The 26,632-nt window shown below is 43.1% G+C and overlaps 1 protein-coding gene across 2 annotated transcripts in view; it reads left to right on the top strand.

The window, feature by feature from the left end:
• Positions 1-26,632, top strand: part of atp6v0d1 (ATPase H+ transporting V0 subunit d1) — a 54,638-nt gene that overhangs the window by 10,809 nt on the left and 17,197 nt on the right. The window contains exon 1 of one of the 2 annotated variants that reach the window (XM_080187088.1): positions 25,210-25,324. The exons of the other annotated variant lie outside the window; for it this stretch is intronic. Coding sequence (XP_080043214.1) covers positions 25,303-25,324 — 22 coding nt within the window. The 5' untranslated portion in view covers positions 25,210-25,302. Of the gene's footprint in view, positions 1-25,209; positions 25,325-26,632 lie in introns of those variants that run through there. 2 annotated transcript variants of the gene reach the window in all.

Here is a 26,632-nt window from a genome sequence, read left to right on the forward strand (position 1 = left end):
TGTCACTCACTTTGAAAGTGCAGTAACTTAGCAATTGTTTATAATGAGGTATAAAAATGCTGTGGAATAGAAAACAAACTCTGTTTTGAGTTAAATAATAGCACACAAGGGAGAAGGTACAGGCTGGTAAAAGAACAGTGATTAATGGGACTGTGATGGTGTCAGGAGGCTAGAGGCACAATTTCTGATATCCTGGTATCAAGACAGTTTGTTGCTTTGGCAGGATGAGCAGAATAGCATCCGTTTGTACTTGGTCTTTCAGCTTTATCTGACTTCAATGAAATTTGTAGCAGGAACTCTATTTCATGCATCCTAGTAGGCTGTCGTTGTAGGATGTGTTGATGACCATCCATATGTTTGATCTCCGGATTTCTGAATTTGTTAACGTCTTTATACTTTAACAGTAATTGTATTTCATTTAGTGGAATCCTGAGGATGCTCTGGATAACTTATTGACAAACGAGCAGATAGCACTGTTCAAGTGTCAGATCTTCCTCACAGATGGCCTTTTTGCTGGTGCTGATTTGAGCATGTCATTTGCCAGATTTAATATGTCAAGAAAGTCCACTTTGTTCTTCGAACAGGCAGTATAAATGAAAGATTCCCATGTATTGTCAAAAATATAGTCACTATTTTTTCCCTGCTGACTCAATAGGGTACATTGGTCTATATAGATTTAAGTAGCAAGTCCAAGTTACAATATTAGTAAAAAGAGTAGTAGAAAAATAAACTGTAGCATGTCATTTTGTTGTAAGCTGTTACAGACTAAAATAACCTTTGAACTAATGAGGCTAAGTTGACTATTTAACACTTATGCATGCAGGGTTCCAGCAGATGGAATTTCTAGGAAAAAATCTACAATGGCTATAGTTGATACAATTATAAAGGTTAAACACATAATGGTTCATTTGTGAAGGATATCATCTGATGTGGAATGGATTATTTGCCATCTCTAATGATATCCAATATCAACATGTTATACTCCTGGTGATGTAGGATGGGGACTGGTGTAAAAAGCAGAAAGCACTTGGCCTCGGTGGGAAGTAAACATTAGTATTTCCTGTACTTTGAATAAAGTTCATCAAGGTCATCAACTCGGTGAAGGACGCACTTTGGTCCGCCCGAAACTTGCTGATCTTCCAGCTGAAAGAACTGTCCTCGACCGAGTGTTGCAGACTGGCACATTCCAAGGTCCAGGACTACGTGCTGAGGGACGGGCTGAAGCTTGGGGCAGCCGCCGCAAAGGCACAATGGGGAAAGGCCACGCTGTAAGGCCTTTTAACGGAGGCAGACCGAGGGCCCAGGAACTGCAGAATACCCTCCACCTGCGTAACTGTGTGCCAATCTGAGCACTAACGGCACACAGTAATCTTTTGAGGCGTGTATATAGTTTTTTAAGTATTGAAATGTAATCATTGTAATTAGTACAAATATGTAAATATTGAGACATGGACATAGTTTTTTTTCAAGTACTGAAATGTTAAGTACTGAAATGTAGTCACTGTTGTTTTGGACAGATCTGCAAAAATGTTTTCATTCCGCATTGTTTTGCTACTTGAAGCCCTGTACATTGTAATAGATTACTTGAGATTTTTATGAATAAAGTATATTTTTGGAAAAAAAAAGTTCATTCTTGTACACGGGATAAACTTATGGGACGGAACGGTGGCAATGGTTAGCACTGCTTTTTCATAGTGCCACGGACCCAGATTCGATTCCCGGTTTGGGTCACTGTCTGTGTAAAGTGTGTATGTTCTACTGTTGTCTGTGTGGGTTACCTTCGGGCGCTCCAGTTTCCTTGTACAGTCCGAAAGACATGCTGGTTAGGTGCATTGGCTGTGCTAAATTCTCCCTCAATGTAACCAAACAGCTGTCAGAGTGTGGTGACTAGGGGATTTTCAGTTACTTCGTTGCAGTGTGAATATAAACCTACTTGTGACATAAAATGTGATGTAAGCGCTGTAGTCATTGAATGACAGCACTTTATTCATACCATAGATTTGGACCAGTGTTAATAAGTTTAAAAAACTAAAGGCTGCAAAACAGATTATTTGGTCATTATTGTGTTTTTGTTTATGGGAGCTTACCATGCAAAAAATGAATGCTGTATTTTCTATATTGCAATTGTGACTGCACTTACTGTACTTAATTAGCTGTAAGGCACTTGGACATTGTGTGGTCACGAAAGGCTCTGTGTAAAGTCTTTTATTGCATACGTGGGAGTGTCAAAGGGATAGATGCTGTCTCGTCGTGCTTTCACTGAATTGTTGACTATTTGAACATTAATCTTGCACTGCTACGTGAAGAAAAGCTCTGTTTTTAAAAAAAAGTAATTCTAAAGTGAACAACACGAATTGTGCAATACTATGAAATAGAGTTTGTATGTGGAACTCCAGGAATGTGGTAAATCACTACAATGGCTGGACATGGTTTTCACATTATCTAGGTTGTCAGGTTTGCAAGTTATCAGTCTGCATAAAGATGCAAATTATTCAACATTTTATTATTTTTCTGTCAAAGAATACTGAAGATTAGAATTAACACTTTGTTTTCTGCATTTTGTTCTTCTATTTGTGCATGTATTTGAGTTGAATGTTGAGTGCTCTCAACCCAGAAGAGTTACTGATTAATTCAGCTTGAGGTAGTTGAATTAATATGCCTGCAGTTGAAGTGCTTCTGGCTTAATTATTGCACTATTAAAACAACTTAATTGTGCTTATAGGTTTCTTAAACACTCACTTTTCACTGAGATCATCACTGAATACTTTCAAGCAATTTTTGATGAATGGCTTTGTTGCTAAAGCTGGAGCAATAGTTAAAGATTTGAGAGCTGGCCAATCGCTGAAATTGAGTACAATGACTATGCAAGACTTAAGGGAAAGATGTGAGGTGTTGGACAGAAGGGTTGGTGGAGGAGGAAGAGAGATGCTGTTTATGTGCATCATCACATCCCTCTTCAGAAAATGATGAAAAATCTCAGCAGGCCTGACAGCACCTAAGGCGAGAGTTTAGAGCTAATATTTTAAGTCTGAATGATATCCTGGATGCTACACTCAGTCAAATGTTGCCTTGGTGTCAAGGGCAGTCACTGTCACCACCCCTCTAGAATCAAGGCTGCAGTGAGGTCAGTAGCTGACTGACCCTGGCAGAACTCAAACTGAGCAACTGTGAGCAGGAATAGTGGGAGGACGCCTCCTCGTAGCAGACGTCATGTATAAGAACTGCCCCCTCAGGCTGATTAATGTGTATGCCCCTGACGTCAAGACCGAGTGGCTGGCAGTTTTTGAACAGCTATCACTGCTGCTCACTACCTCCAGGCCAATCGTTCTGGGTGGGGATTTTAACAGCATTATTGACGAGGCCAGCCGATCCAGCAGAGCTGAAAACAAACGATGCGAAGTCCGGAGCCCTGCTGGAAACAGTCAAAGATGCCAAACTGCTTGCCGTCTTCAGCAACCCAGCAGACAGAGGGCAGCGTAGATACAGACTGGTCTGTCCGCTCCAGGATCGACTTCATTTTTGTATTCTGCGCGCTCGTGGTCAGGTCCACCGATGTCAAGCCGGTGTTCTTTTCTGACCACTGTCTCCTGCTGGCTGACTGTCAGCTGGAGGAAAACCAGAAAGTGGGCAGAGGGTCCTGGAAGCTAATTGTAGAACTGTTGACCCCAGAGAACCTCAAGGAACTTAAAAAGGGTTTACCATGGTTGGAGGACTGTGAAACCCCCCTTTAAGTCTCCATCGCTCTGTGGGAAGCCATCAAGGGCAACATCAAGAGGTTCTTCATCTGCAAAGGGGTTCAGAAGGCCAGAGAGAGACAGGGGGAAATGTCCTGACTCCAGAAAAGCATGCAGGAGCTACTTCAACTGCAGTCGATGGGGATTGATGTCAAGGAGGATCTCCAGGAGGTTAAGAGCCAGCAAGCCTTACTCTTTGTCTCAGATCTCCCAAGGTCATCTTCCAGTCCAAGGTCTGCTCTGTGGAACAGGGTGAAATGTGCTAGCGTTTCTTCTCCCAAAAGGCGCACAGAGAAGCCTCTGATCAGCAGCCTGAAGGAAGAAGATGCTCTGTAACGTCATCGCAGTCTGACATTGAGAATCTGCAAATCCTTCTATGCCGGACTGTATGACCTGAAGCCAACAGAGCATGGTCTCCCAGTCTTTCCTGTCGTCTGTCATGCAAGTCTTAGACGACGGCGAGCGGGAGAGCCTGGACAGAACGTATCTTTGGATGAGCTGACAAAGACCATCGAGTCCTTTCAGAAGGGCAAAACTCCAGAAGCGATAACTTACCAGCTGAGTTTTGCTCGGCGTTGTGGGACTTCACAGGCCTGGACTTCTGCAAGTATACGAGAGTATACTTCTGGAAGGCAGCATGTCAGAATCCATGAGATAAGGATCATTACCCTCATCTACAAGCAGAAAGGGGAAAGGGAAGAAATTAGAAATTGGCAACCCATTTCACTATTGAATGTGGACTATAAAATTCTGGCCAAGGTCATCATCAACCAGGTCAAGTCTGTTCTGGGGTCAGTGGTCCATCCTGTTCAAACCTGTGCTGTACTCGGCAGGAAGATCTCAGCCTCGCACTACTCCAGAGATACGATCGGCAATGTGCAGGACAGGCGGGTGGATACCTGCCTCATGTAGGTATCCTGATTTGGGGATAGGCCAGACCTGCACCACATACAACAACGCAGGCAGTTCCTTGCACTGGATGACCAACTTTCTTCTGGTGATAGAGGGAGAGCCAGGAGAAGGCATTTGACAGAATATTGCACAGCTACATGATGGGTGTGCTCTCCAAAATGGGCTTTGGGGAGGGAATCCGCGATTGGATCTGACTGCTCTACACAGACATCAGTAGTGCAGTTTCAGTCAATGGGTGGGAATTAGAGAGGTTTCAGATCAGGTCTGGAGTCAGGCAGGGTTCCCCTCTCTCCTCCGTCCTTTTTGTGTGTTGCATTGAACCCTTTGCCAAGGCCCTCAGAAGCGATCCAGGCATCAAAGGGGTTATGATCCCAGGCAGCAGAGGCACGCTGGTCTAGGCTTCCCTGTACGTGGGTGACGTTGCTGTCTTCTGCTCGGTCCCCTCATCTGTTCGCATGCTCCTCCAAATCTGTGAGCAGTCTGAGCTGGCTTCGGGAGCCAAAGTCAACCAGGACAAGAGCGAGGCCATGTTCTTTGAGAACTGGGCTGACAAATCCTTTGTCCCCTTCACTATCAGGGCAGACTGTCTTAAGGTGCTGGGGATATGGTTTGGAGTGGCAGGGGCATGCACCAAAAACTGGGAAGAGTGCATTGCCAAAGCCAGGCAAAAATTAGGCTTGTGGGAGCAATGCTCCCTCTCTATCACAGGCAAAAGCCTGGTCATCCAGTGCAAGGAACTGTCCGTGTGGTTGTATGTGGTGCAAGTCTAGCCTATCCCCAAATCCTGCGCAGCAGCAGGTACCCAGGCATCTTCAAATTTATTTCAAGATCAAAGACGGATCGTGTCTGGAGGGAAGCAATGCACAAATCTCCAGAGAACAGAGGGAAAACATTCCCAATGCTGCTCTCATCCTTATGGCCACCTTTTGTGTGCAGCTGCATCAAGCTGTGTGTAGAACCTCGGTACACTAACAGCAAGTGCCACTACTTTTTGAGGTTCTACCTGTCCCAAGTGCGGAGGATGGGCCTGGCCACACTGCTGTGGAACGCTCCAAGTAGTTGGACTGTGCCGCAGCACCTGTCCTTCGTGGAAAAATTTTTCCACAAACCCACCTTTGACCACATGGCAATCAAGCAGTGGTCAGTGTGTAATGTCCTTGATGCCCTGAGAGAAAAGGAGATGGCACATCCTATTGGATGGTTCCTTGGGCAGACTGTTAGTGTCATCTGGCAGAATGCCTCATCACTAGAACTCTCAAACAATCACCAAGACCTGGCTTGGCTGGTGGTGAAAAGGGCACTCCCCGTCAGATCCTTTATGCAGGCTCAAGGTCTCAACATCACTGCACACTGCCCTCGAAGCAGCTGTGAGGGTGATGAGATGGTCGCGCACCTCCTTGTGGAATGTGCCTTTGCAAAGAAGGTCTGGAGTGAGATGCAGTGGTATTTGTCGAGGTTCACCCCAAGCAGCTGGGTGAGCAGGACCTGCTCTATGGGCTGTTTCTGGAGGTGCACACCAAGGTAAATATTAACTGCTGCTGGAGGGTCATCAACTTGGTGAACGATGCACTTTCATCAACCCGAAACTTGCTGATCTTCCAGTTGAAAGATTTGTCCTTGACCGAGTGTTGCAGACTGGCACGTTCCAAATTCCAGGACTACGTGCTGAGGGACGCGCTCAAGCTTGGGACAGCTGCCGCAAAGGCACAATGGGGAAAGGCCACCGTGTAAAGCCTTTTAATCAAGGCAGACCAAGGGCCCAGTAACTGCAGAATACCCTCAGCCTGCATAACTCTGTGTGAAACTGTAAAATAACAGCACACAGTAAAATCTGAGGCATGTGTATAGTTTTAAGTAATGAAATATAATGAATGCAATATCATGTAAATAAGCATAGTATTGTATTAGAAAAATGATTGTTTTTTGGATCTGTCGTTTTGCAGTTGTTTGAGAGATTTTTATGAATATATTTTTGAAATAACAAACTGAGCAGATAATTGCTAAGCCAGTGCCATTTGACACTGCTGATGACCCCTTTCATCACTTTTCTGATGATCGAGAGTAGACTTTGGGGGTAATAATTGGCAGGGTTGGATTTGTCCTGTTTTGTATGTACAAAACATATTTGGGTACCTGGGCAATTTTCTACGCTGCTGGTTAGAGACTAAATGGTACTGTTGCAGTGCTAGCTTAGACCAGTAATTCCCACAGACAGGAATGTGAGAGTCCCTGTCAACAGTGACATGACAATAGAGGGTGGTGTGTAACTTGAAGGGGAACTTCCAGGTGTGGTATTTTCATGTATCTGCTGCCCTTGTTCCTCTAGATAGTAGTGGCCACGGGTTTGGAAGGTGCAGTCAAAGCAGGCTTGGAGTTCCTGCAGTGCATCTTGTACATACTGCACACTGCTGCCATTGTTCATCAGGGGTGATGGGAGTGAATGTTTGTGGATAGGGTACCAATCAAGCACACTGCTTTATCATAGGTGGTGTTGAGCTTGAGTTTTAATGGAGCTGCACTCAAGCAGGCAAGTGGAGATTATTCCATCACACTCCTCCTGACTTGTGCTTTGTGGATGGTAGACAGTTTTTGGGGAGTCGGGAGGAGAGTTACTCTCCAGAAGTTTCCTAGTCTCTGACCACTTTGTGTCATTGTGTGGCACAAATGTTACTTCCCACTTAGCCCAAGCCTGGATGTTGCACAGGTCTTGCTGCATTTTGGATATGGACTGCTTCAGTGTCTGAGGTGTTGTGAATGGTGTTGAACATTGTCCAGTCATCAGTGAACATCTCCACTTCTGACCTTTTGATGTAAGGAAAGTCATTGAAGTAGCTGAAGATTGTTGGGCCTTGGATGCTGTCCTGAGGAACTCCTGCAGTGATGTCCTGGAGCTGTGATGTTTCACCCACCACCATCACATTCATCTTCCTTTGTGCAGCATGACTCCAACCAATGGACAGTTTTCTCTGATTCTGATTGACTTCAGTTTTGTTCAGGCTCCTTGATGCTTTTTGTGGTTAAATGTTGCCTTGATGTCAAAAGCATGGAATTCTCACTTTTGGCATTCAGCTTTTTTGTACGTGTTTGAGCCAAGGCTATAATAGGGTCAGAAGCTGAGTGACACTGGCAGAACCTAAACTAAGCATCCGTGAACAGGTTATTGCCGAGTAACTGCTGCTTGATTGTGCTACTGATGACCCCTTCCATCACTTTACTGATGATGAGAGTAGATTGATGGGCCAGTATTGGCTGGGTTGGATTTGTTTGGTTTCTTGTGTACAGGACATATACCTGGGCAATTTTCATATTGCTGGGCAGGTGCTGGTGCTGTAGCTGTATTCAACCAGTTTGACTGGGGCATAACAAGTTCTGGAGCAAAAGTCTTCAGGAGTATTGCTGGAATATTGTCAGGACCCATAACTTCTGCTTTTTCCAGTTCCTTCAGCCATTGTTTGATATCATGTGGACAGACCAACATGGCATATCCATTTGGCATTTCTAGCTGAAGATTATTGTGGATGTTTTAACTTTATCTTTTGCAATGTGTCCTGGGCTCTCCACCATTGAGGATGGGGGATATTTGTGGAGTCTCTTCCTCCAGTAACTTGTTTAATTGTTCACGACTGGATGTGGTAGGACTGCAGAGCTTAGAACTGATCCATTGGTTGTGGAATTGTTTAGCTCTATCACTTGCTGTTTGGCACACGAGTAGTCCCATGTTGTATCTCCACCAGGTTGACGCCTCATTTTCATGAATGCCTGGTGTTACTCTTTTGATCTCTAACAATCAAACTACCCAGACAGACTGAAGGGAGCAGGTCACTTGACCCCTTTCACTTACCCTTAATTTAAAGCTGAAGTCCCAAAATATAATCTTATAACCCTCATAACAGTAACAACGCCTGTATATGTTATTTATGTGGACATCCAGAAAGCATTTGTTAAAGCCCTTCATAAGTTAGCTAAAATTGGAGCTCATGGAATTGAACATAGAACATTACAGTGCAGAACAGGCCCTTCGGCACATCTGTTATTCCTACCAAAGTGAATTACCTCACACTTCTCCGCATTAAACTCCATCCGCCACCTCTCGGCCCAGCTCTGCAACCTGTCTAAGTCTCCCTGCAAACTATGACACCCTTCCTCACAATCCTACCACACCTCCGACTTTGGTGTCATCAGCAAATTTACTAATCCACCCAACTATACCCTCATCCAGATCATTAATAAAAATTACAAACGGCAGTGGCCCCAAAACAGATCCCTGAGGCACACCACTTGTAGCTGAACTCCATGACGAATATTTACCATCAACCACCACCCTCTGTCTCCTATCTGCTAGCCAATTCCTGATCCAATTTCCTAGATTACCCTCAATCCCATACATCTGCATTTTCTGCAGAAGCCTACCATGGTGAACCTTATCAAACGCCTTACTAAAATCCATATATACCACGTCAACTGCCTTTCCCCCATCCACCTCTTTGGTCACTTTCTCAAAAAACTCAATAAGGTTAGTAAGGCACGACCTACCCGCTACAAAACCATGCTGACTATCTCCAATCAATTCATTACTCTCCAAATAACTATAAATCCTATCCCTAATAATTTTTTCTAAAACCTTGCCCACAACAGAAGTAAGACTCACCGGTCTATAATTCCCGGGGAAGTCTCTGTTCCCCTTCTTAAACAATGGGACAACATTCGCTATCCTCCAATCTTCCGGTAGTATACCTGAGACCAACGACGACCTGAAGATCAGAGCCAGAGGCTCTGCAATCACCTCTCTTGCCTCCCAGAGAATCCTAGGGTAAATCCCGTCCGGACCAGGGGACTTATCTATTCTCAAACCCTCAAGAATATCCAGCACATCCCCCTTATCAACTGCAATACTGTCTAGTTTACACCCCTGCAACCCAGTGTTTTCCTCAGCTACATTCATGTCTCCCTGCGTGAACACCAAAGAGAAATATTGGTTCAATGCCTCTCCAATCTCTTCCGGTTCCACACACAACTTCCCTCTGCTGTCTGTAACTGGCCCTAATCTTGCCCTAACCAACCTTCTGTTCTTAACATACCTATAGAATGCCTTAGGATTCTCCTTAATCCTATCAGCCAAAGTCTTCTCATGTCCTCTTTTAGCCCTTCTTAACTCACTCTTCAACTCCCTCCTAGCCAATCTAAGGCTTTCTAGTGCACTACCTGAGCCCTCAAGTCTCATCTGAACATAAGCCTCCTTTTTCTTTTTAACCAACGAATCAACTTTTTTAGTGCACCACGGTTCCCTAGCTCTACCAATTCCTCCTTGCCTGACAGGGACATACCTATCAAGGACTCGCAGTAGCTGCTCCTTGAAAAAACTCCACATTTCGGACGTTCCCAGTCCCTGTAGTCTCCTAGTCCAACCTATGCTTCCTAATTCTCTCCTAATAGCCTCATAATTACCCCTCCCCCAGCTAAAACTACTGACCTGAGGTTCATGCCTATCCCTTTCCATCACTAAGGTGAACGTAACCGAATTGTGGTCACTATCACCAAAATGCACATCAACTTCCAAGTCCAGCACCTGGTCTGGCTCATTTCCCAGCACCAAATCCATTATAGAACAAAGAACAACACAGCACGGGAAACAAGCCCTTCGGCCCAACGAGCCCGCGCCGCTGTCCCATTGTCTCAGTGACCTATTCATGATTTTAGTCTACGCCTAATGTGCGAGGATCAGGGAGGTCCAATATAGGGACAATTTGTTACCCAATCAATCAGCCTAAAAGCGCATCTTTGGGATGTGGGAGGAAACTGGAGCACCCGGAGGAAACCCACGCAACCACGGGGAGAATGCGCAAACTCCCACAGACACAGGCCCAAATCCATGTGTCCGCACAGCAACAGATAGTCTCTGAGCTGTCATGTTGCCCTCGAGATGGTCCAGTTTAAGCACACTAACGACATGAAGCAATAGGCAACTCCCGAAGCAACATCCAAGAGCAGCCCACTACAACGTGCCGCATGCATGCCCCCTGCTGGTCAACAAGGTGGACTTAAATGCCTGTGGAGACAAAAAATTCATTATTAAACAGGCAAAGACTGTAACATCCCTGAGGCAAAAACGGAATCCCAAGCCTACAATGTTTAGTAAGGCCTGCTATATCCCCCTATATGTAGACCGCTCATGTGGCTGTCTAAGTGACTCTTAAACAACCCTAGCGTGCCCGCTTCCACCACCTTACTCGGCAGTGCATTCCACACCCCCACTACCCTTTGCGTGAAAAACTGCCCTCTAATATTTGTCTTATACCTAGCCCCCCTCACCCTAAGCCCGTGACCCCTCGTTCTATCCATTTCTAATAGCGGAAAAAGCTTACCACCATTTACTCTATCTATCCGCTTCATAATCTTATAAACCTAGCCTCACCTCTAGTTGGCCTATCTACATACTGAGTCAAAAAACCTTCCTGCACGCTTTGTACAAAAACTGACCCCTCTAACGAGCTAGAGCTATAGCAATTCCAGTCAATATCAGTAAAGTTAAAGTCCCCCATAACAATTACCCTATTACTTTCACTCCTAACCAGGATTGTCTCCGCAATCCTTTCCTCAACCTCTCTAGAACTTTTAGGAGGTCTATAAAAGGCTCCCAACAGGGTGACCTCTCCTCTCCTATTTCTAATCTCCGCCCATACTACCTCAACAGACAAGTCCTCATCAAACTTCCTCTCTGACACTGTGATACAGTCCTTGACTAATAATGCTACCCCTCCCCCCTTCTACCTCCTTCTCTACTCTGACTAAAGCATTTGAACCCTGGAACCTGCAACAACCATTTCTAACCCTGCTCTATCCATGTCTCTGAAATGGCCACAACATCAAAGTCCCATGTCAATAAGTTGAGGACAACTTATTGACATGAGCAGCAGGAACGATTGAAGATAATTGTCAGGCACTCTGCTGTGATGTGATTAGTAGCATCCACAGGCATCTGTTGTGGCCTTGACTATTATTCTCAGCCACGGTTCTCGCTTTTTGATAAAGGGATTAGTAGTGGACTAATGACCTTGTGCCCCTCCACCTAAGTTATAATGTGTTCATGTGGGAGTGCTGCATTTAAGACTGGCCACAGATCGTAAAATGCTTACGCTACAGAGGGAGGCCGTTTGGCCCGTTGAGTCTGTACTAACCTCAATCCCACCCAGGCCCTATGCTCATAACCCTACACATTTACCCCACAAGTCTGCCTGACACAAAGGGCAGTTTAGCATGGTCGACCAATCTAACCTGCACATTTTTGGACTGTGCGAGCAAACTGGAGCACCTGGAGTAAACCCTCTGAGGCATGGGGAGAAAGTGCAAACTTCACTCAGTCACCTGAGGTCAGAATTGAACCTGGGTTCCTGGCGCTGAGATGCAGAAATGCTAACCACTGTGCTGCCCAAGTAAGGGTTTTATAAAAATAGTTAACTGCTACCTGGTGGAGCAATTTGAAGACTTGTTTGCCTCAAATTTACATCTGTGAACCAGAAAAAATACATTGATAAAGGAAAAGTGTCACCCCATTAACTTTGGAAAGAAGCATATATTTGTTATGGAGCAGGTACAACAAAGGTTCACTGGATTTTTTTCCCCTGGGATGGGAGGGTTATCCTCTGGTAGGTTAAATAGAATGGGCCCATACACTCGAGTTCAGATGAATGATTTCATTGAATCATGATTCTGCAGCGGCTTGATGGGGCAAGATGCGAAGAGATTGTTTCCCTGACTGGAGAATTCAAAATTTTGGGAACATCATCACAAAACAGGGTGCAATCATTTAAGACAGAGATGAAGAGAAATGTCTTCGTTTCGAACATTTGTGAATTTTTAGAATTCTACCTTCAGATTGTAGTAGCTCCAGTCCTTGAGTATATGCAAGACCTGAGATTTTTTGACCTCGAATGAAGATATGGGGTTTAGGAAAGAAAGTGCAATTGAAGTCAAAGGTCAGGTATGACCATGTTAAATGGCAGAGCAGGCTCAAGGGGCAGATGGTCTGCTCCCTGCTCCTGTTGTGTTCTTAAGGAGCTACTTTTAATATGGTTAATGATTGCCCTAAATAATACATATGTGCAATTGGTTCACAGAACCCATCCTGTACAGGTAGCTATTGGTCAGATCAGTGGTACTGCCTTGTTTTAGATGTTTAACAAACTGAAAGAAGGTTATATCATTTTAAGAAAGCTCTTCAAAATGATATGAGTTTCCTTCTCTCTTTTTCTGTTGGGAGTATTCACTTGAAGGTGACATCCTCAGCAATTTTTGCTGATCAGCCCAATTTCAGCAGTGTTATCTTTCAAGCAGTTTGCATTATTGCAACATAGCGGAAGATTTAAGTAAATCAGACTTGACAGCTTTTACATAAAAGTATGTGAAGCTTAGATTTACCAGAATGATACCTTTGTCTTAAAAGGTTAATTTGGGAGGAGGGATTACACAAACTTGGATTGTGTTTTTTGGAATGTACAATATTGAGGAGTGACTGTTGAAGTTTTCCAAGATCTTGAGAGAAGCAAAATATATTGGGCAAAACTATTTCTGTCACCTAGCAAATTGAAGAGTTAAGGGACATAGTCCATCATTTTGAACCAGGTCTTTCAGGATTAAAAATTGGGAAACGCTTCAAACAAAGGGTAGTAGAGACTTGGAACACTGTTCCGCAAACGTTAGTTGATGCTGAATCAATTATTAATTTTAACACTGAGATTGGTAGACTTTTGTTGGCCCCAGGCTTCCGTCTGTGGCCTAGTGGTCTAGGTCACTGAACTGATAAAGCAGAAACGTAGACCAATCCTCTGAGGCCCCTGGCTCAAATACCACTGCAGTAGATGGTAAAATCATCTTGTGGCAGACACAGGTGAGCTGAGGGGGGAAAAAGAAATCTTTTGATACCTTTAATTAAGGCAGGTAGGTGGAGTTAGGTCACATCAGCCATAATCTCCATGTAGGGCAGACTCGAGGGGTAAAACTATCTACTTCTGTTTCCGTGTTACTAAATCAATAAGAAGTTAATAGAAACAGAAAATGTTGGAAAACTCTAGGCGAGGCAGCAACATAATAACATTTGTTGGTCTAAGTTGAATGCACTGTACAGTATCACAGTAGAAGATGACCTCCCTCTCCTCCCACTGAACAGAAGTATAAAACTTGCTGCTGAAACCCATGATAATCAAAGGGTGAGTATTTGGGTGTTCCAGAGGTGGCTGTCTTATCAGCTCCTAACACCAGCTACTGACAATTTATGCAAATAGGTGGTTTGTTGTCTTTTTCTTGTGTATTTCTGTCTTGCCCACTAGAAAAATTATTTGCCAGGCCCCTGGAAGTGGACCCTAGTTTGAGAAGCACCACTCTAGGTGGCAGAGGTCCTGGGTTTGGAAAGTGTTGTTGATGGAAGCTTGGTGAGCTATTGCAGTGCATCTTGTAGATAATTCATTCATAGGGCACTGGGGATCAAGAAAGAGACTTTTTAAAGTGGTGGATAAGATGCTGATTAAACACGTTTCAGTGTCCTCAATAGTGTTGTGCTTCTGAGTGCATCTATCCAGACAAGTAAATTTGGCAGCATCCTCTTCCTAGGTGAAGATGCATTCACTACCTCACCGATGTCCTCTGACTCCATTAGTTGATCCCTTTCTGGTTTCCAATTAGCCCCACCCCTTATTTCACTTTTACTAATTCTATTTACTACTTACAGACTATGGGCCAGTTTCCTGAGTTGGAGAATGGAAGAATCCGCTGTCTGCAGGTTGCCCTGTTAGCTGAGTGTAAATGAGCTTTCACATACTTGAATTATTCTGAAAATAGTTTCTTGGGTATGAAGAGGGTATTCATAATAACGTTAGCTTGCTCCTTTTTGGAAGTTTTTCTGAATCTGGTTTGTAGGTTTTGGCTGCAGAAATGTATTTTCCCCATATATTGAGTGGTGGTGAAAACATTCTAAAGAAATTAATTTTTGATAGTTTCAGAACAAGTACTTCCTCCAGTTTTTATCTATGCATCCATATTCTTATTGAATATAATGAGAGTTTATATTAGAGTTTAGACATTATAAACCAGCCCCAAGGCCTAATGACCTCTCCTTATTTGGGCTTGCTTGTTGGATCATACTTGCTGTGTCAGCTAGTCATTTGATTCTATTTTGAACTGATTGCAGAGTAGGTTTGATTGCACAGTAACCCCTTTATGGAGTTTATTAAAAAAAATCAAGAACAATAATTGCCAGATATGAATAAATTATAGCAATGCAGCATGCTGAAATGAGAAGTGAAAAGTACGCTTAGTTCTGGAGCTTTATTCTGATTAATATTATATAACATTTCCATTTAAGGCTGGCCAGTGTGCATAATTATTTTGCAGTTGCTTATAAAATAAAATCAAGATCGCATCAGGGCGACATGGTAGCACAGTGGTTAGCACTGCTGCTTCACAGCTCCAGGGTTCTGGGTTCGATTCCCGGCTCAAGTCACTGTCTGTGCGGAATTTGCACATTCTCCTCATGTCTGCATGGGTTTCGTCCGGGTACTCCAGTTTCCTCCCACAATCCAAAGATGTGCAGGTTAGGTTGGCTGTGCTAAGAAATTGCCCCTTAGTGTCCAGGGATGCATAGGTTAGAGGGATTAGTGAGTATAATATGTAGGGATATAGGGGTAGGGCCTTGGTGGGATTGTGTTTGGTACAGACTTGATGGGCCAAAGGGCCTCTTTCTGCACTATAGGGTTCTATGGACTGTGTTGTATACCTTTTAACAGTCTTCGTTGACCATAGAGTCAGGGCTAAGTAAATTGCCCTCCATTTGTTAGTGATGCTGGAATGCATCACATCATAGAGCCCCTGTAGTGCAGAAGGAGGCCATTTGGCCCATCGCTGCACTGACCACAATCCCAGCCAGGCCGTATTCCTGTAACCCCACTTATTTACCCCGCTAATCCTCTGACACTAAGGTCAATTTATCATGGCCAATCAACCTAATCCACACATTTTTGGACTGTGGAGGCAACCGGAGAAAACCCAAGCAGACACGGAGAAAATGTGCAAACTCCATACAGTGACCTGTGGAATTCAAACCAAGTCCTTGGTGCTGAGAGGCAACAGTGCTGACCACTGCCACCCAGTTGTAGGGATCTGGAAGATATCTGGAGCATTTGACTCTCCATTCAGTTACTTCAGAATAATGCAATTGCAGGCAAGGTTGTGGCAGAATGCTGACGGAACTGAGGATGTGCAACATCCCTTCATGCATGGGTGATAGTTACTCGGGATCCTGAGATTCGGCTGTGGGTTTTCACATGACTGAACAGACCTATTTTCTACCCACATCTTTGGGCAGAATGTCCCACAAAATAGTGGGATCCTTTTTCTTTTTTTTTCCCTCTGCTCCCATTCTGCCTCCTCTGCTCCCATTCTGCCTCCTCTGCTCCCATTCTGCCTCCTCTGCTCCCATTCTGCCTCCTCTGCTCCCATTCTGCCTCCTCTGCTCCCATTCTGCCTCCTCTGCTCCCATTCTGCCTCCTCTGCTCCCATTCTGCCTCCTCTGCTCCCATTCTGCCTCCTCTGCTCCCATTCTGCCTCCTCTGCTCCCATTCTGCCTCCTCTGCTCCCATTCTGCCTCCTCTGCTCCCATTCTGCCTCCTCTGCTCCCATTCTGCCTCCTCTGCTCCCATTCTGCCTCCTCTGCTCCCATTCTGCCTCCTCTGCTCCCATTCTGCCTCCTCTGCTCCCATTCTGCCTCCTCTGCTCCCATTCTGCCTCCTCTGCTCCCATTCTGCCTCCTCTGCTCCCATTCTGCCTCCTCTGCTCCCATTCTGGGCATTTAAATGGTTATTGGATAAACATATAGATGTTAGTGGAATAGTGTAGGTTAGGTGGACTTTAGATTGGTTTCACGGATCGGCACATCATCGGGGGCCGAAGGGCCTGTACTGCGCTGTAATGTTCTGTGTTCTATCTCATTATTGCCTGTTGTGCCATTAAGAACCTTGAACTGCAGTTTGCCTGGCAACTCCCTCAAATCTTTCTATCATAGGTGGAAGGGCTTCTGACAGGATTGATGGAGGGCACAAGCCTTTCCACCATGTAATGATGACGATCCAGTGTGCAATATGCATGTTGCAACATAGATGTTGCAAAGAAATTCTGGACTGACTCCATGTACAGAGAAAACTGTACTCCAGTCTCTGATCTCTTAAGTTACTATTTGTGTATTTGACATGTAATTTCTAAGTTGGGTGGGGATAGTTTGAAATGTGAACTGGACAAGTGAGAATGGCAAAGCATACACTTCAGATCTCTTGTCAGCTTTAATCTTGTGGTCAACACACATCAGGATCCTGAAAACCTGAGACGGAAGTGTGACTGATATCATTGACCCATGTATAGAGTAGATATCTTTGTAAAGGAGCTGTTATAAATAGTCTGTCCCTCTAAATTTCAAGATTTTTGTTATACATTTCAAATACAGCTCGGCCCCATCTTCTTGCAATTCTAAAAATGACAGTAATCTCCATTTTGCCTCTGAACAGCGAAGAGTGATTAAAAAATCTCAGCTCAGAACGGAAAGGATGTAGATTGACATTGGGTCTCAAATGCAGAAATGTGACAATGCTTCAATGTCCTAGTTGCAACTCAGGTGAATGATCAAGATCCTGCCACTAGGCCCACAGACCAGAAAGTATTTCTAATTTCCCGGCTACCATTCCTCCCTCAGTCAGCACTGTTTGGGCTCTGAAGACGTTTAGTCCAGACTGTATGCAGAATAGCTACTGCATTTGATCAGAAGAATGTAAACCAATATGTAGTTAACTGTGAATCACTGCAGTGTAATGAAGTACAATGTAATATAATATTTTCTTTGCTAACAATGTTGATAGGACTATTAAACTGTTGTAATGTATAAAATATGATTCTGCTCTGTAACGTATTTCATATTGAGTTCTGCATTCAAGGTGGAAGTAACACATCTATTTGTGTTTACCTCAGTGTTATTGGAGTTTCATAGTTTTCCAGTCAGTGTGGATTGTAAATGCAATATCGCTCCTCCAGAGGGCAGGAGTGCTACAGTTCATTCCTCCTAAGATCAATATGCCTGCATATTTGATTTATCAAAGTATGTTCCAGGTATTAAAACAAATTGCTTATACCAATGCTTATTACCATATAGAACATAGAACACTACAGCACAAACAGGCCCTTCGGCCCACGAGTTGCGCCGATCACATCAACACCTACCAATCTATAGACCTATCTATAACCCCCAATCCCATTAAATCCCATATACTCATCCAGAAGTCTTTTAAAAGACCCCAGCGAGTTCGCCTCCACCACCACTGACGGCAGCCGATTCCATTCACTCACCACCCTCTGAGTGAAAAACTTACCCCTAACATCACTTCTGTACTTGCCTCCCCGCACGTATCAAATACGGCTCTAACACTCAGAGAGCTTGCTCCGATACCCACTGATTCCAATTTGGAAGAGCTCCTTGATGCCAGATTCAGTCAAATGCAGCCTTGATAACAAGCACTGTCACTCTCACCTCATCTCTGCAGTCAGCTCTTTTGTCCATGTTTGAACCAAGGCCGGGTTAGAGGTCAGGAGCTGACTGACCCTGGCAAAACCTAAACTGGGCGTCACTGAGCAGGTGCCGCTTGATAGCATTGTCACCGACCCCTTCCATCACTTTGCTGATGATCGAGAGTTGACTGATTGGGTGGTAATTGGCTGGGTTGGAATTGTCCTGCTTTTTATGTACACAGGCCATACCTGAGCAATTTTCCACATTGTTGAATAGATGCCTGTGTTGTAACTGTAGTGGAAGAGCCTGATTAGGGGAGTGACAAGTTCTGGAGCACAAGTCTTCATTACTATTGCCAGAATGTTATCAGGGCCCATTGCCTTTGCTGTATCCAGTGTCTCCAACCATTTCTTGGTATCACAAGGAGCTAATCGAATTGGTTGGAGAGTGGCATCTGAGATGCTGGGACCACTGAAGGAGGCCGAGATGGATCATCCACTCAGCACTTCTGGCTGAAGATTGCTGCAAATACTTCAGTCTTATCTTTTGCACTGGTGTGCTGAGTTCCTCTGTCATTGAGGATGGGGTTACACGTGGAGCCTCCTCCTCCACTGAGTTGTTTAATTGTCCACCACCATTCACGACTAGATGTGGAAGGACTGCAGAGCTTGGATCTGATCAGTTGGTTGTGGGATCGTCTATCACTTGTTGTTTTTGCTGTTTGGTGTGCAAGTAAGCCTGTTTGGTAGCTTCACCAGGTTGACACCTCATTTTTAGTACGCCTGGTGCTGCTCCTGACATGCCCTCCATGTAATTAGCTGGCATAAAGGGGAACCCATGGATGTTACAGCTTTAGATTTACAGAAAGCATCTGATAAGGTTCCACATTCTGACATAAGAAGAGGCTATGGGATCTCTTTGCACGGACTGAGGTTGCACTAGTAGACAGAAATCAAAGTAGGAATAAACTGATCATTACTGGAATGGTAGGGCACAACTAATAGAACACCACAAGGTCATTGCTTGGATCTCAGCATTCCATATCAATGACATGAATGCACAGATTAACTACAATGCATCAATTTTTGCCAATAATGCAGAGCGAACTAGAAAAGTTAGCTGTAAGGAGGCCACAAGGGTGCAGTACGTTATGGGGGAGATGTGAAATTATCCACGCAGTAGGAAGAATAGAAAAGCAGAATAATTTTGAAAAGGCAAGAGACTAATAAATGTTGATATAAGAACATAAGAAATAGGAGCAGGAGTAGGCCATCTAGCCCCTCGAGCCTGCCCCGCCATTCAATAAGATCATGGCTGATCTGTCGTGGCTCAGTTCCACATTCCCGCCCTCTCCCCATAACCCCTAATCCCCTTGCCTATCAAAAACCTATCAACTCGCGTCTTAAAAATATTTAGCGAGGCAGCCTCCACCACTTCAACGGGCAGAGAATTCCAGAGATTCACCACCCTTTGCGTGAAGAAGTTCCTCCTCAACTCCGTTCTAAACCGCCCCCCCTTTATCCTGAGGCTGTGCCCTCTAGTCCTACTGTCCTTTCTGAGCGGGAAGAGCCTCTCCACCTCTATCCTATCCATCCCATTCAACATTTTATACGTCTCAATGAGATCTCCCCTCATTCTTCTAAACTCTAACGAGTGCAAGCCTAGTTTATTCAGCCTCTCCTCATAGTTCAACCCCCTCAACTCTGGCATCAGCCTAGTAAACCTCCTCTGCACTCCCTCCAAGGCCAAAATATCCTTGCGTAAGTGCGGTGACCAAAACTGTACACAGTACTCCAGCTGCGACCTCACCAGTGCCCTATACAGCTGCAGCAAGACCTCCCTACTTTTATATTCAATCCCCCTCACTATGAAGGCCAGCATCCCATTCGCCTTCCTGACCACCTGCTGCACCTGCAGGCTAGGTTTTTGCGACTCATGCACAAGGACTCCGAGGTCCCTCTGCACCGTCGCATGCTGCAGTTTTTCGCCACGTAAATAATAGTCCTTCCTACCATTATTCCTACCAAAGTGGACAACCTCACACTTGCCAACATTAAATTCCATTTGCCAGTTCCTGGCCCATTCACCCAGCCTATCTAGATCCTTCTGCAGACTCTCCACACCCTCCGCACAATTTGCCGTTCCACCAATCTTGGTGTCATCAGCAAATTTCGACACCATACACTCGGTTCCCTCCTCCAGATCATCTATATAAATGGTGAATAGCTGAGGCCCCAGCACCGACCCCTGGGGCACTCCACTAGTCACCAACCGCCAATCCGAATAGCACCCATTGACCCCCACTCTCTGCCTCCTATTTGACAACCAATCCTCTATCCACGCTAACACCCTACCCCCAACTCCATGCCCCCTGACCTTCTGCAATAACCTCTTGAGACACCTTGTCAAACGCCTTCTGAAAAATCAAGAAACACCACATCCACCGGCTCTCCTCTATCCACCGCCCTAGACACATCCTGATAGAACTCCAATAAATTTGTCAGACACGACTTCCCCTTAACGAAACCGTGCTGCGTCTGCTCTACCAAACAATTCTCCTCAAGATGCCTCGCTATTTTCTCCTTGATCACGGATTCTAACGTTTTTCCTACAACAGACGTTAAACTAACCGGCCTATAATTCCCCGCCTTTTGCCTGCCACCCTTCTTAAACAACGGCGTAACATTAGCCGTTTTCCAATCTTCCGGCACTTCCCCAGAATCCAGCGACGTTTGGAAAATATGCACAGAAATGTGTGCATCTTTATACATGAATCACAAAGAAATTGGAAATGTAAATTACATATTAGCCTTCATTGCAAGTGGGTCTGAGTATAAGTCTTACAGCAATTATGTTATCCTTTGGTGGGAAAAAGCTGGAGTACTGTGTATACCCTTCGTCTATTGACCCAAGGAAGGAGAAACTTGCCTTAGACAGGGGTGGAAGAAAGTCTAAATGGATTTGCGGTAATTAGGTTTTAGTTGATCTTGACCATTTTTAATGCTCCTTTCATTGGAATAATTTGTAAAGTCAAGGACGCCATTTTAACAGTAATGGTGGTTGAGAAGTCATTTTCATCCTGTAATACTTTCTTCATTATCGATATGGAGATGCTGGCGTTGGACTGAGGTGGGCACAGTAAAAAGTCTTACAACATCAGGTTAAAGTCCAACAGGTTTACCTGATATGTCAAGGATGTAGTGTTGCATTAATACTAATTCTCTCCATGTTGGACATGGTTCAGTGTTGGCTCTATTACCTCTAGATTAAATTTTACCTTCACCCCAGAGGCTTGAGCACAAAATCTAGGTGGCACTTCAGAGCAGTATTTGAGAGTGTGATATTGAGGCACTAAACTAAGGTCCTGTCTCAGGTGGATGTAAAGGACCTGATGTTGCAATTTCAAAAAAAGAGCGGGGATGTTCTCTCCAATGTTCCAGCCAATACTTACTCCCTCAATTACCATCACTAAATTAAAAAGTAAATTTTATAGTCATCAACATATTGCCATTTGTGGGGCCTCATAAATTTGATGCGGCATTTTCTACAGAACTGACTATGCTTCCAAAAATATTTGGATGTGAAGTGCTTTGGTACATTCTGAAAATTTGAAGGGCTCGGTACAAATTCAATTTTTCTCACCTACACTGGTTTTCTTGCAACAAAACCAGATGTGGATAATTAATCGGAGGGTTGCTTCCAAGTTCTAAAGAAAATCATCAAGAGTAGCCTTCAAAGTTTGTCCAATACTGGCTATATTTTACTAAATGTGCAATGATGCATTATTCCTGCAGTAGACCCCTTTTCATGTGTGTGGGTTCAACTTGTCCATTTTACAATTCTATAAGCTATTGTACACCAAATTATAAATGACAACAATAATCCATCTCCATTAATTTTGTGATACATTACATCCAGTTTAAGATTGAGGAGCTGTAATTCAATCAATGTATTCTTCACTTTGTCCATTCACTTGATTTTGTTGGATGAGACATTGCTCTGTTTTGTTCTGAGGTTGTGTCTTTAGGGCTGGTACAGTTTAATCTAGGCTTTCCTTTTTATCATTGCTTTTTCTTGGCTCAGAATTGTGTACAACTTTCCTTGAATTGAAGATACAATTATCTTCTATTTCATCATGCGGGAAAGCCCTTGATATGGATCAACTCTGAGCGTAACCATTTCGCTTTTCCTTGGCGAGGAGATTCCATTTAGGCTATTAAATAGTTTAGTTGATTGTGCCAATTGTGGTAACACGTGGAAACAATTAAATCTAGGCAGAATACCTATAAAAGTGTGGATGTATTGAGCAGATGTCACTCTTCTTCTTCTTCGCCCCACCCCCATATTGAATTCTGAATGTTAAATTTTAAACTAAAACATTATTTCTGATTATATTTAACATTATTTATTGTTTCTTATTCAGGTTGTTTCTTCTAAGCTTTGACTTTTTTGTTTCATTATCTTGTAGCAGGATGTACTGGCAGCCAGTGTCTGTTGTGAGAATATTAATTTTCATTTTTTCTACCATATCCCTTTTATTTCAGCCCAATAAAAATACCCCAGTGGCACTTGTTGCAGTTCCTGATTCTGCAGTGAACCATTGTGTTTCCATTGTCTAGCACTGCAATAATGGATTTCAGTATAGCTTGTCAACGGTGACTCAATTGACAGCAGCACTCTTGCCTCTTGAATCATTAGGTTCTGGGTTCAAGTTGCACTCTAGGACTTGGGCATAAATTTGAGCTAGTGGTCCATTGCAATACTGAGGATGTAGGACACTATCATAGGTGCTGAATTTGACTTAAATTGAGACCCCATATGCCTGCCTGTGCTGCATGTAAAAGGTTCAGTAGCACTGCGAGGAAGAACAGGGGAATTATCCTTCGTGTCTTGGTCAATATTTATCCATCAATCAACATCACAAAAACAGATTATGTGGTCATTGCTGTTTGTGGTAAATTGGCTACCCCATTTCCTGTATTACAACAGCAATTGCACTGCGTTTTGAGATATCAAAAGAGGCCATGAAAAGTGCTATACAAATGCAAGATTACCTTTTTATAGTATCTTACTTTGTGACCAAGAAGTACACAAACTGTTTCTTGCTGGAATAGCTCCAGAAAAGTGTTTTAGAATAGTATACTTAATCTGATTTAATAGCAATACATCACAATTTGGAAAACTTTGTGCTGTCCACTGTGTTCATAGATAATTGCTTGTCAATACTTCAATGATTAAAAGCCAGTCTATATTTCAAATGAATTAACAGCTGTTTGAAAATAGTAATTCATTGTGCTCTAAATGTGATTTTGTTCTTTGTTTTCTATCCGTGGAGTTATGAAACCAGGATTTTGCTAGAGATCATTTATGATTAATTCTATTTGACTGGTTCTCAAGGGAAATGACAAAATTAAATCCTGGAAATGCAGCGCTAGCACAAGTGTTTAAGAACATGCTGTTCTCGATTTTAATATTCTCCTGTCAAATACGTGATAGAAACCAAACTGGAAGCCTCTGAAGGAAAGGTATGCATTTCTAATGAAAATGCTATCCAGATGTTCAGAAAACAGTTTTTTAAAAAAAAACTTTCTTATCCCTTGGCACTCACCATTTCTAGAATCTATGGATCTGTTGTAAACTTAATGCAAGACTAATGAAAATATGATATTTCATCCATGTAAACTTTGACAACTCTTAGGAATGAAGACAGATTGACTCAAGTTTGAAAGTTTTGTGTTTTATTAATTGTATTCTAAAGCAGTACTGCACCAAACGTGGAAAACTGCCCAGGTATGTCCTGTCCACAAAAAGGACAAATCCAACTCGACCAATGCCCCACCAGTATTTTCTCGATCATCAATAAAGTGATGGAAAGTGGTTCGACAGCACTATCAAGTGGCACTTACTTGGCAATAATCTGTTAACTGATGCTCAGTTTGGGTACTGACAGGACCACTCAGCTCCTGACCTCATAGTCCAAGCACAGACAGAAGAGCTGAACTTGAGGTGAGAGCGACTGCCTTGACCTTGAAGCATCATTTGACTGAGTGTGGCGTCAAGGGAGCCCTGGCAAGACTGAAATCAATGGGAATCATGGGGAAAGCTCTCAAGCGGTTGGAGTCCTAGCAAGCACGAAGGAAGGTGGTTGTGACTGCTAGAGGTCAATCATCTGGTTCCTGGAACATCAGTGCAGAAGTTTTAGGGTAGTGTGCAATCGGGATAAACAACCCAATGTGCATCATGCAGATTTAAACAAAATGGTGTTCTTTCTAACCTATTCATATTAATTAATCTTGTGATTTGTCTGATGAATTAAGCATCACTACACTTTGTACAGAAAAAAATACTTTAAGTCTGTTACTGGAGCCACATTTGCTAGCAATTATGTTGGTAGTTGGTTTCTGGATTCAGAACTGAGAGTAATTAATGCTTAACAGCAGCAGCATGACAGTATGTACTGGGCCTGTATGATACTGTGGAAGTGCTGTATGTGACAGTGTTGTAACTAGCATAACATGGTGATTTGGCTGTTACAGGATTCTTATTGGTATCATTTGTAAATGTGTGATCAAGATTCACGACTGGTGATACAAACTGAAAACGGTTTCACAATGTCAGGTATTGTGCAGCTTCTCGGTGTATAGGCTGCTTGTCTCTGGTGGCAGGGACTTGGGGTTGTGCTGTTTGGGTTCCGGTTCCAGTTCCACAAAGGTGGCAAAAACAATTGTTCACTAGTCAGCTTGGAAGTTTCTGTTCTATTTGTGTGGCATTTTGTTAGTAATAATCCTACATTAGTTAAAAATCTAGTGAATATAGAGATGAACTGAAGCTGAAGGGAAAAGCAGAAATTACCTGTGGTAAGGGGAAGACAATTGAAGTGTTGCAGGCAGATGTAGCAGGGTAATTGCAAATCTTGCTGTGGGATCCCCAGTATTACTGCTTGTGAAATTCCCCTGCTGTTTTCTTTGCTTTATAGCCTTCACTATTTAATTGGTTGATACAGCAATGATTGACTGATCTTATAGTTTACCCACCCCTTCTCCTCCTGCTTGAGTCATTTGAGTATACTGAATGTCATCCAGTTGACTCTGTTGGGTGTCACACCTTTATCTCCCATCTATGATCCTCTGTCAATGCTGTAGTGAGTATTAGGATCCTCTCTTTTATAACCTGCTTTGTGGACTTTCTCTGAAAAGCTTGGATGTTTTCCTGTGAATCTGTAAATCAGAGTTATAAAAATGAGAAGTGACCGATAGACACTGTTTGATCAAGGTGTCAGTTGTGGTAATCTGTGTACTGAATCAAGAATTGCTTCAGTTAACTGCAGGGCAATGTCTGAGTTGGTTAAAGTCCAATAGAACTAAAATACTGGTGAAAATGGGCTATAATTCTGATTAATGTTTGCTAAATATGTTCTCTATTATGTAATCAAATTTGATTTGAAATTAGAACACTATCTTGCTATCAGTACTACTAAAGAACATTTTTTAACCTCATTGGGGTTACTGACTTGAAGGCATTACTGACCGTATTTGCTGTGAGGAAGTTAAAGTACTTGTATTGTTTAAATAACTGGGTGAATGGTTTGTTCTGTACTACTCTATCAAATGCTTTTCCCCCTCAAAAGCACCTCTTGACTTCATGGGAAAACAGTTTTGTATGACTCCAGTCACCAATAATTACCAACATATTCCTTTATGTTCTAAGCCATGTTCTACTAGCTGAACAGTAAAAGTCAAAGGCTATGACAGCCACATGGCACAATCTTTCAGTTGGAACATTTACTTTTCATGTTTCTCTTTTAGGACTCTCAACTATAACAAAATGCTTAGAGTAAAGTCTTAAAAGAGAAATCACAACTAGCTGTTTCCTTTACGTTTGTACGTGACTTAATTACAACAGTTAGCTATTTTTGGCAGAACATTTTATATAACCAGAACTCCAGTTGCACTCTTATTTGGTTTTCAAATGCTGTAATTTCTTAAAATTTAGTGTACGCAACATCTACATCAGTCTAATGTTCACTGTAATGTTCTGTTATCTAGATAAAGTCCAGTATTAAGTTACAAAAGTAAAAAAAAGCCAACACTTATTTACTTTGACCTATCTCCAGCTATTACAGCATGAAAATTAATGATTGGATTATGAATTCCTCAGCTACATGCACTCCCTAGGCTTTTCAATAAAAATTCTGAGCAGCCTGTCACAGTTTCCTACTGTAACTTGCAATTTTGAAGTTCAGTAGAAAATTCATTTAATTTTGTTTGTACTTAACGATTGATGCATCTCAGATGATAGAGAGTGCTGGAAAAGCTCACCAGCTCTGGCAGCATCTGTAGGGAGAGAAACAGATTTGTCATTGAGTCTGGCTCTTCATCAAAACTAAAGAGGGAGAAATGTGTTGGATGTTAAACTGTAGCTGTGAGCAATTAACAGATAAGTTTAATAT

The sequence above is a fragment of the Carcharhinus amblyrhynchos genome, chromosome 4 (assembly GCF_965287045.1).
Source record: "Carcharhinus amblyrhynchos chromosome 4, sCarAmb.v2.hapA, whole genome shotgun sequence".
NCBI lineage: Eukaryota > Metazoa > Chordata > Chondrichthyes > Carcharhiniformes > Carcharhinidae > Carcharhinus > Carcharhinus amblyrhynchos.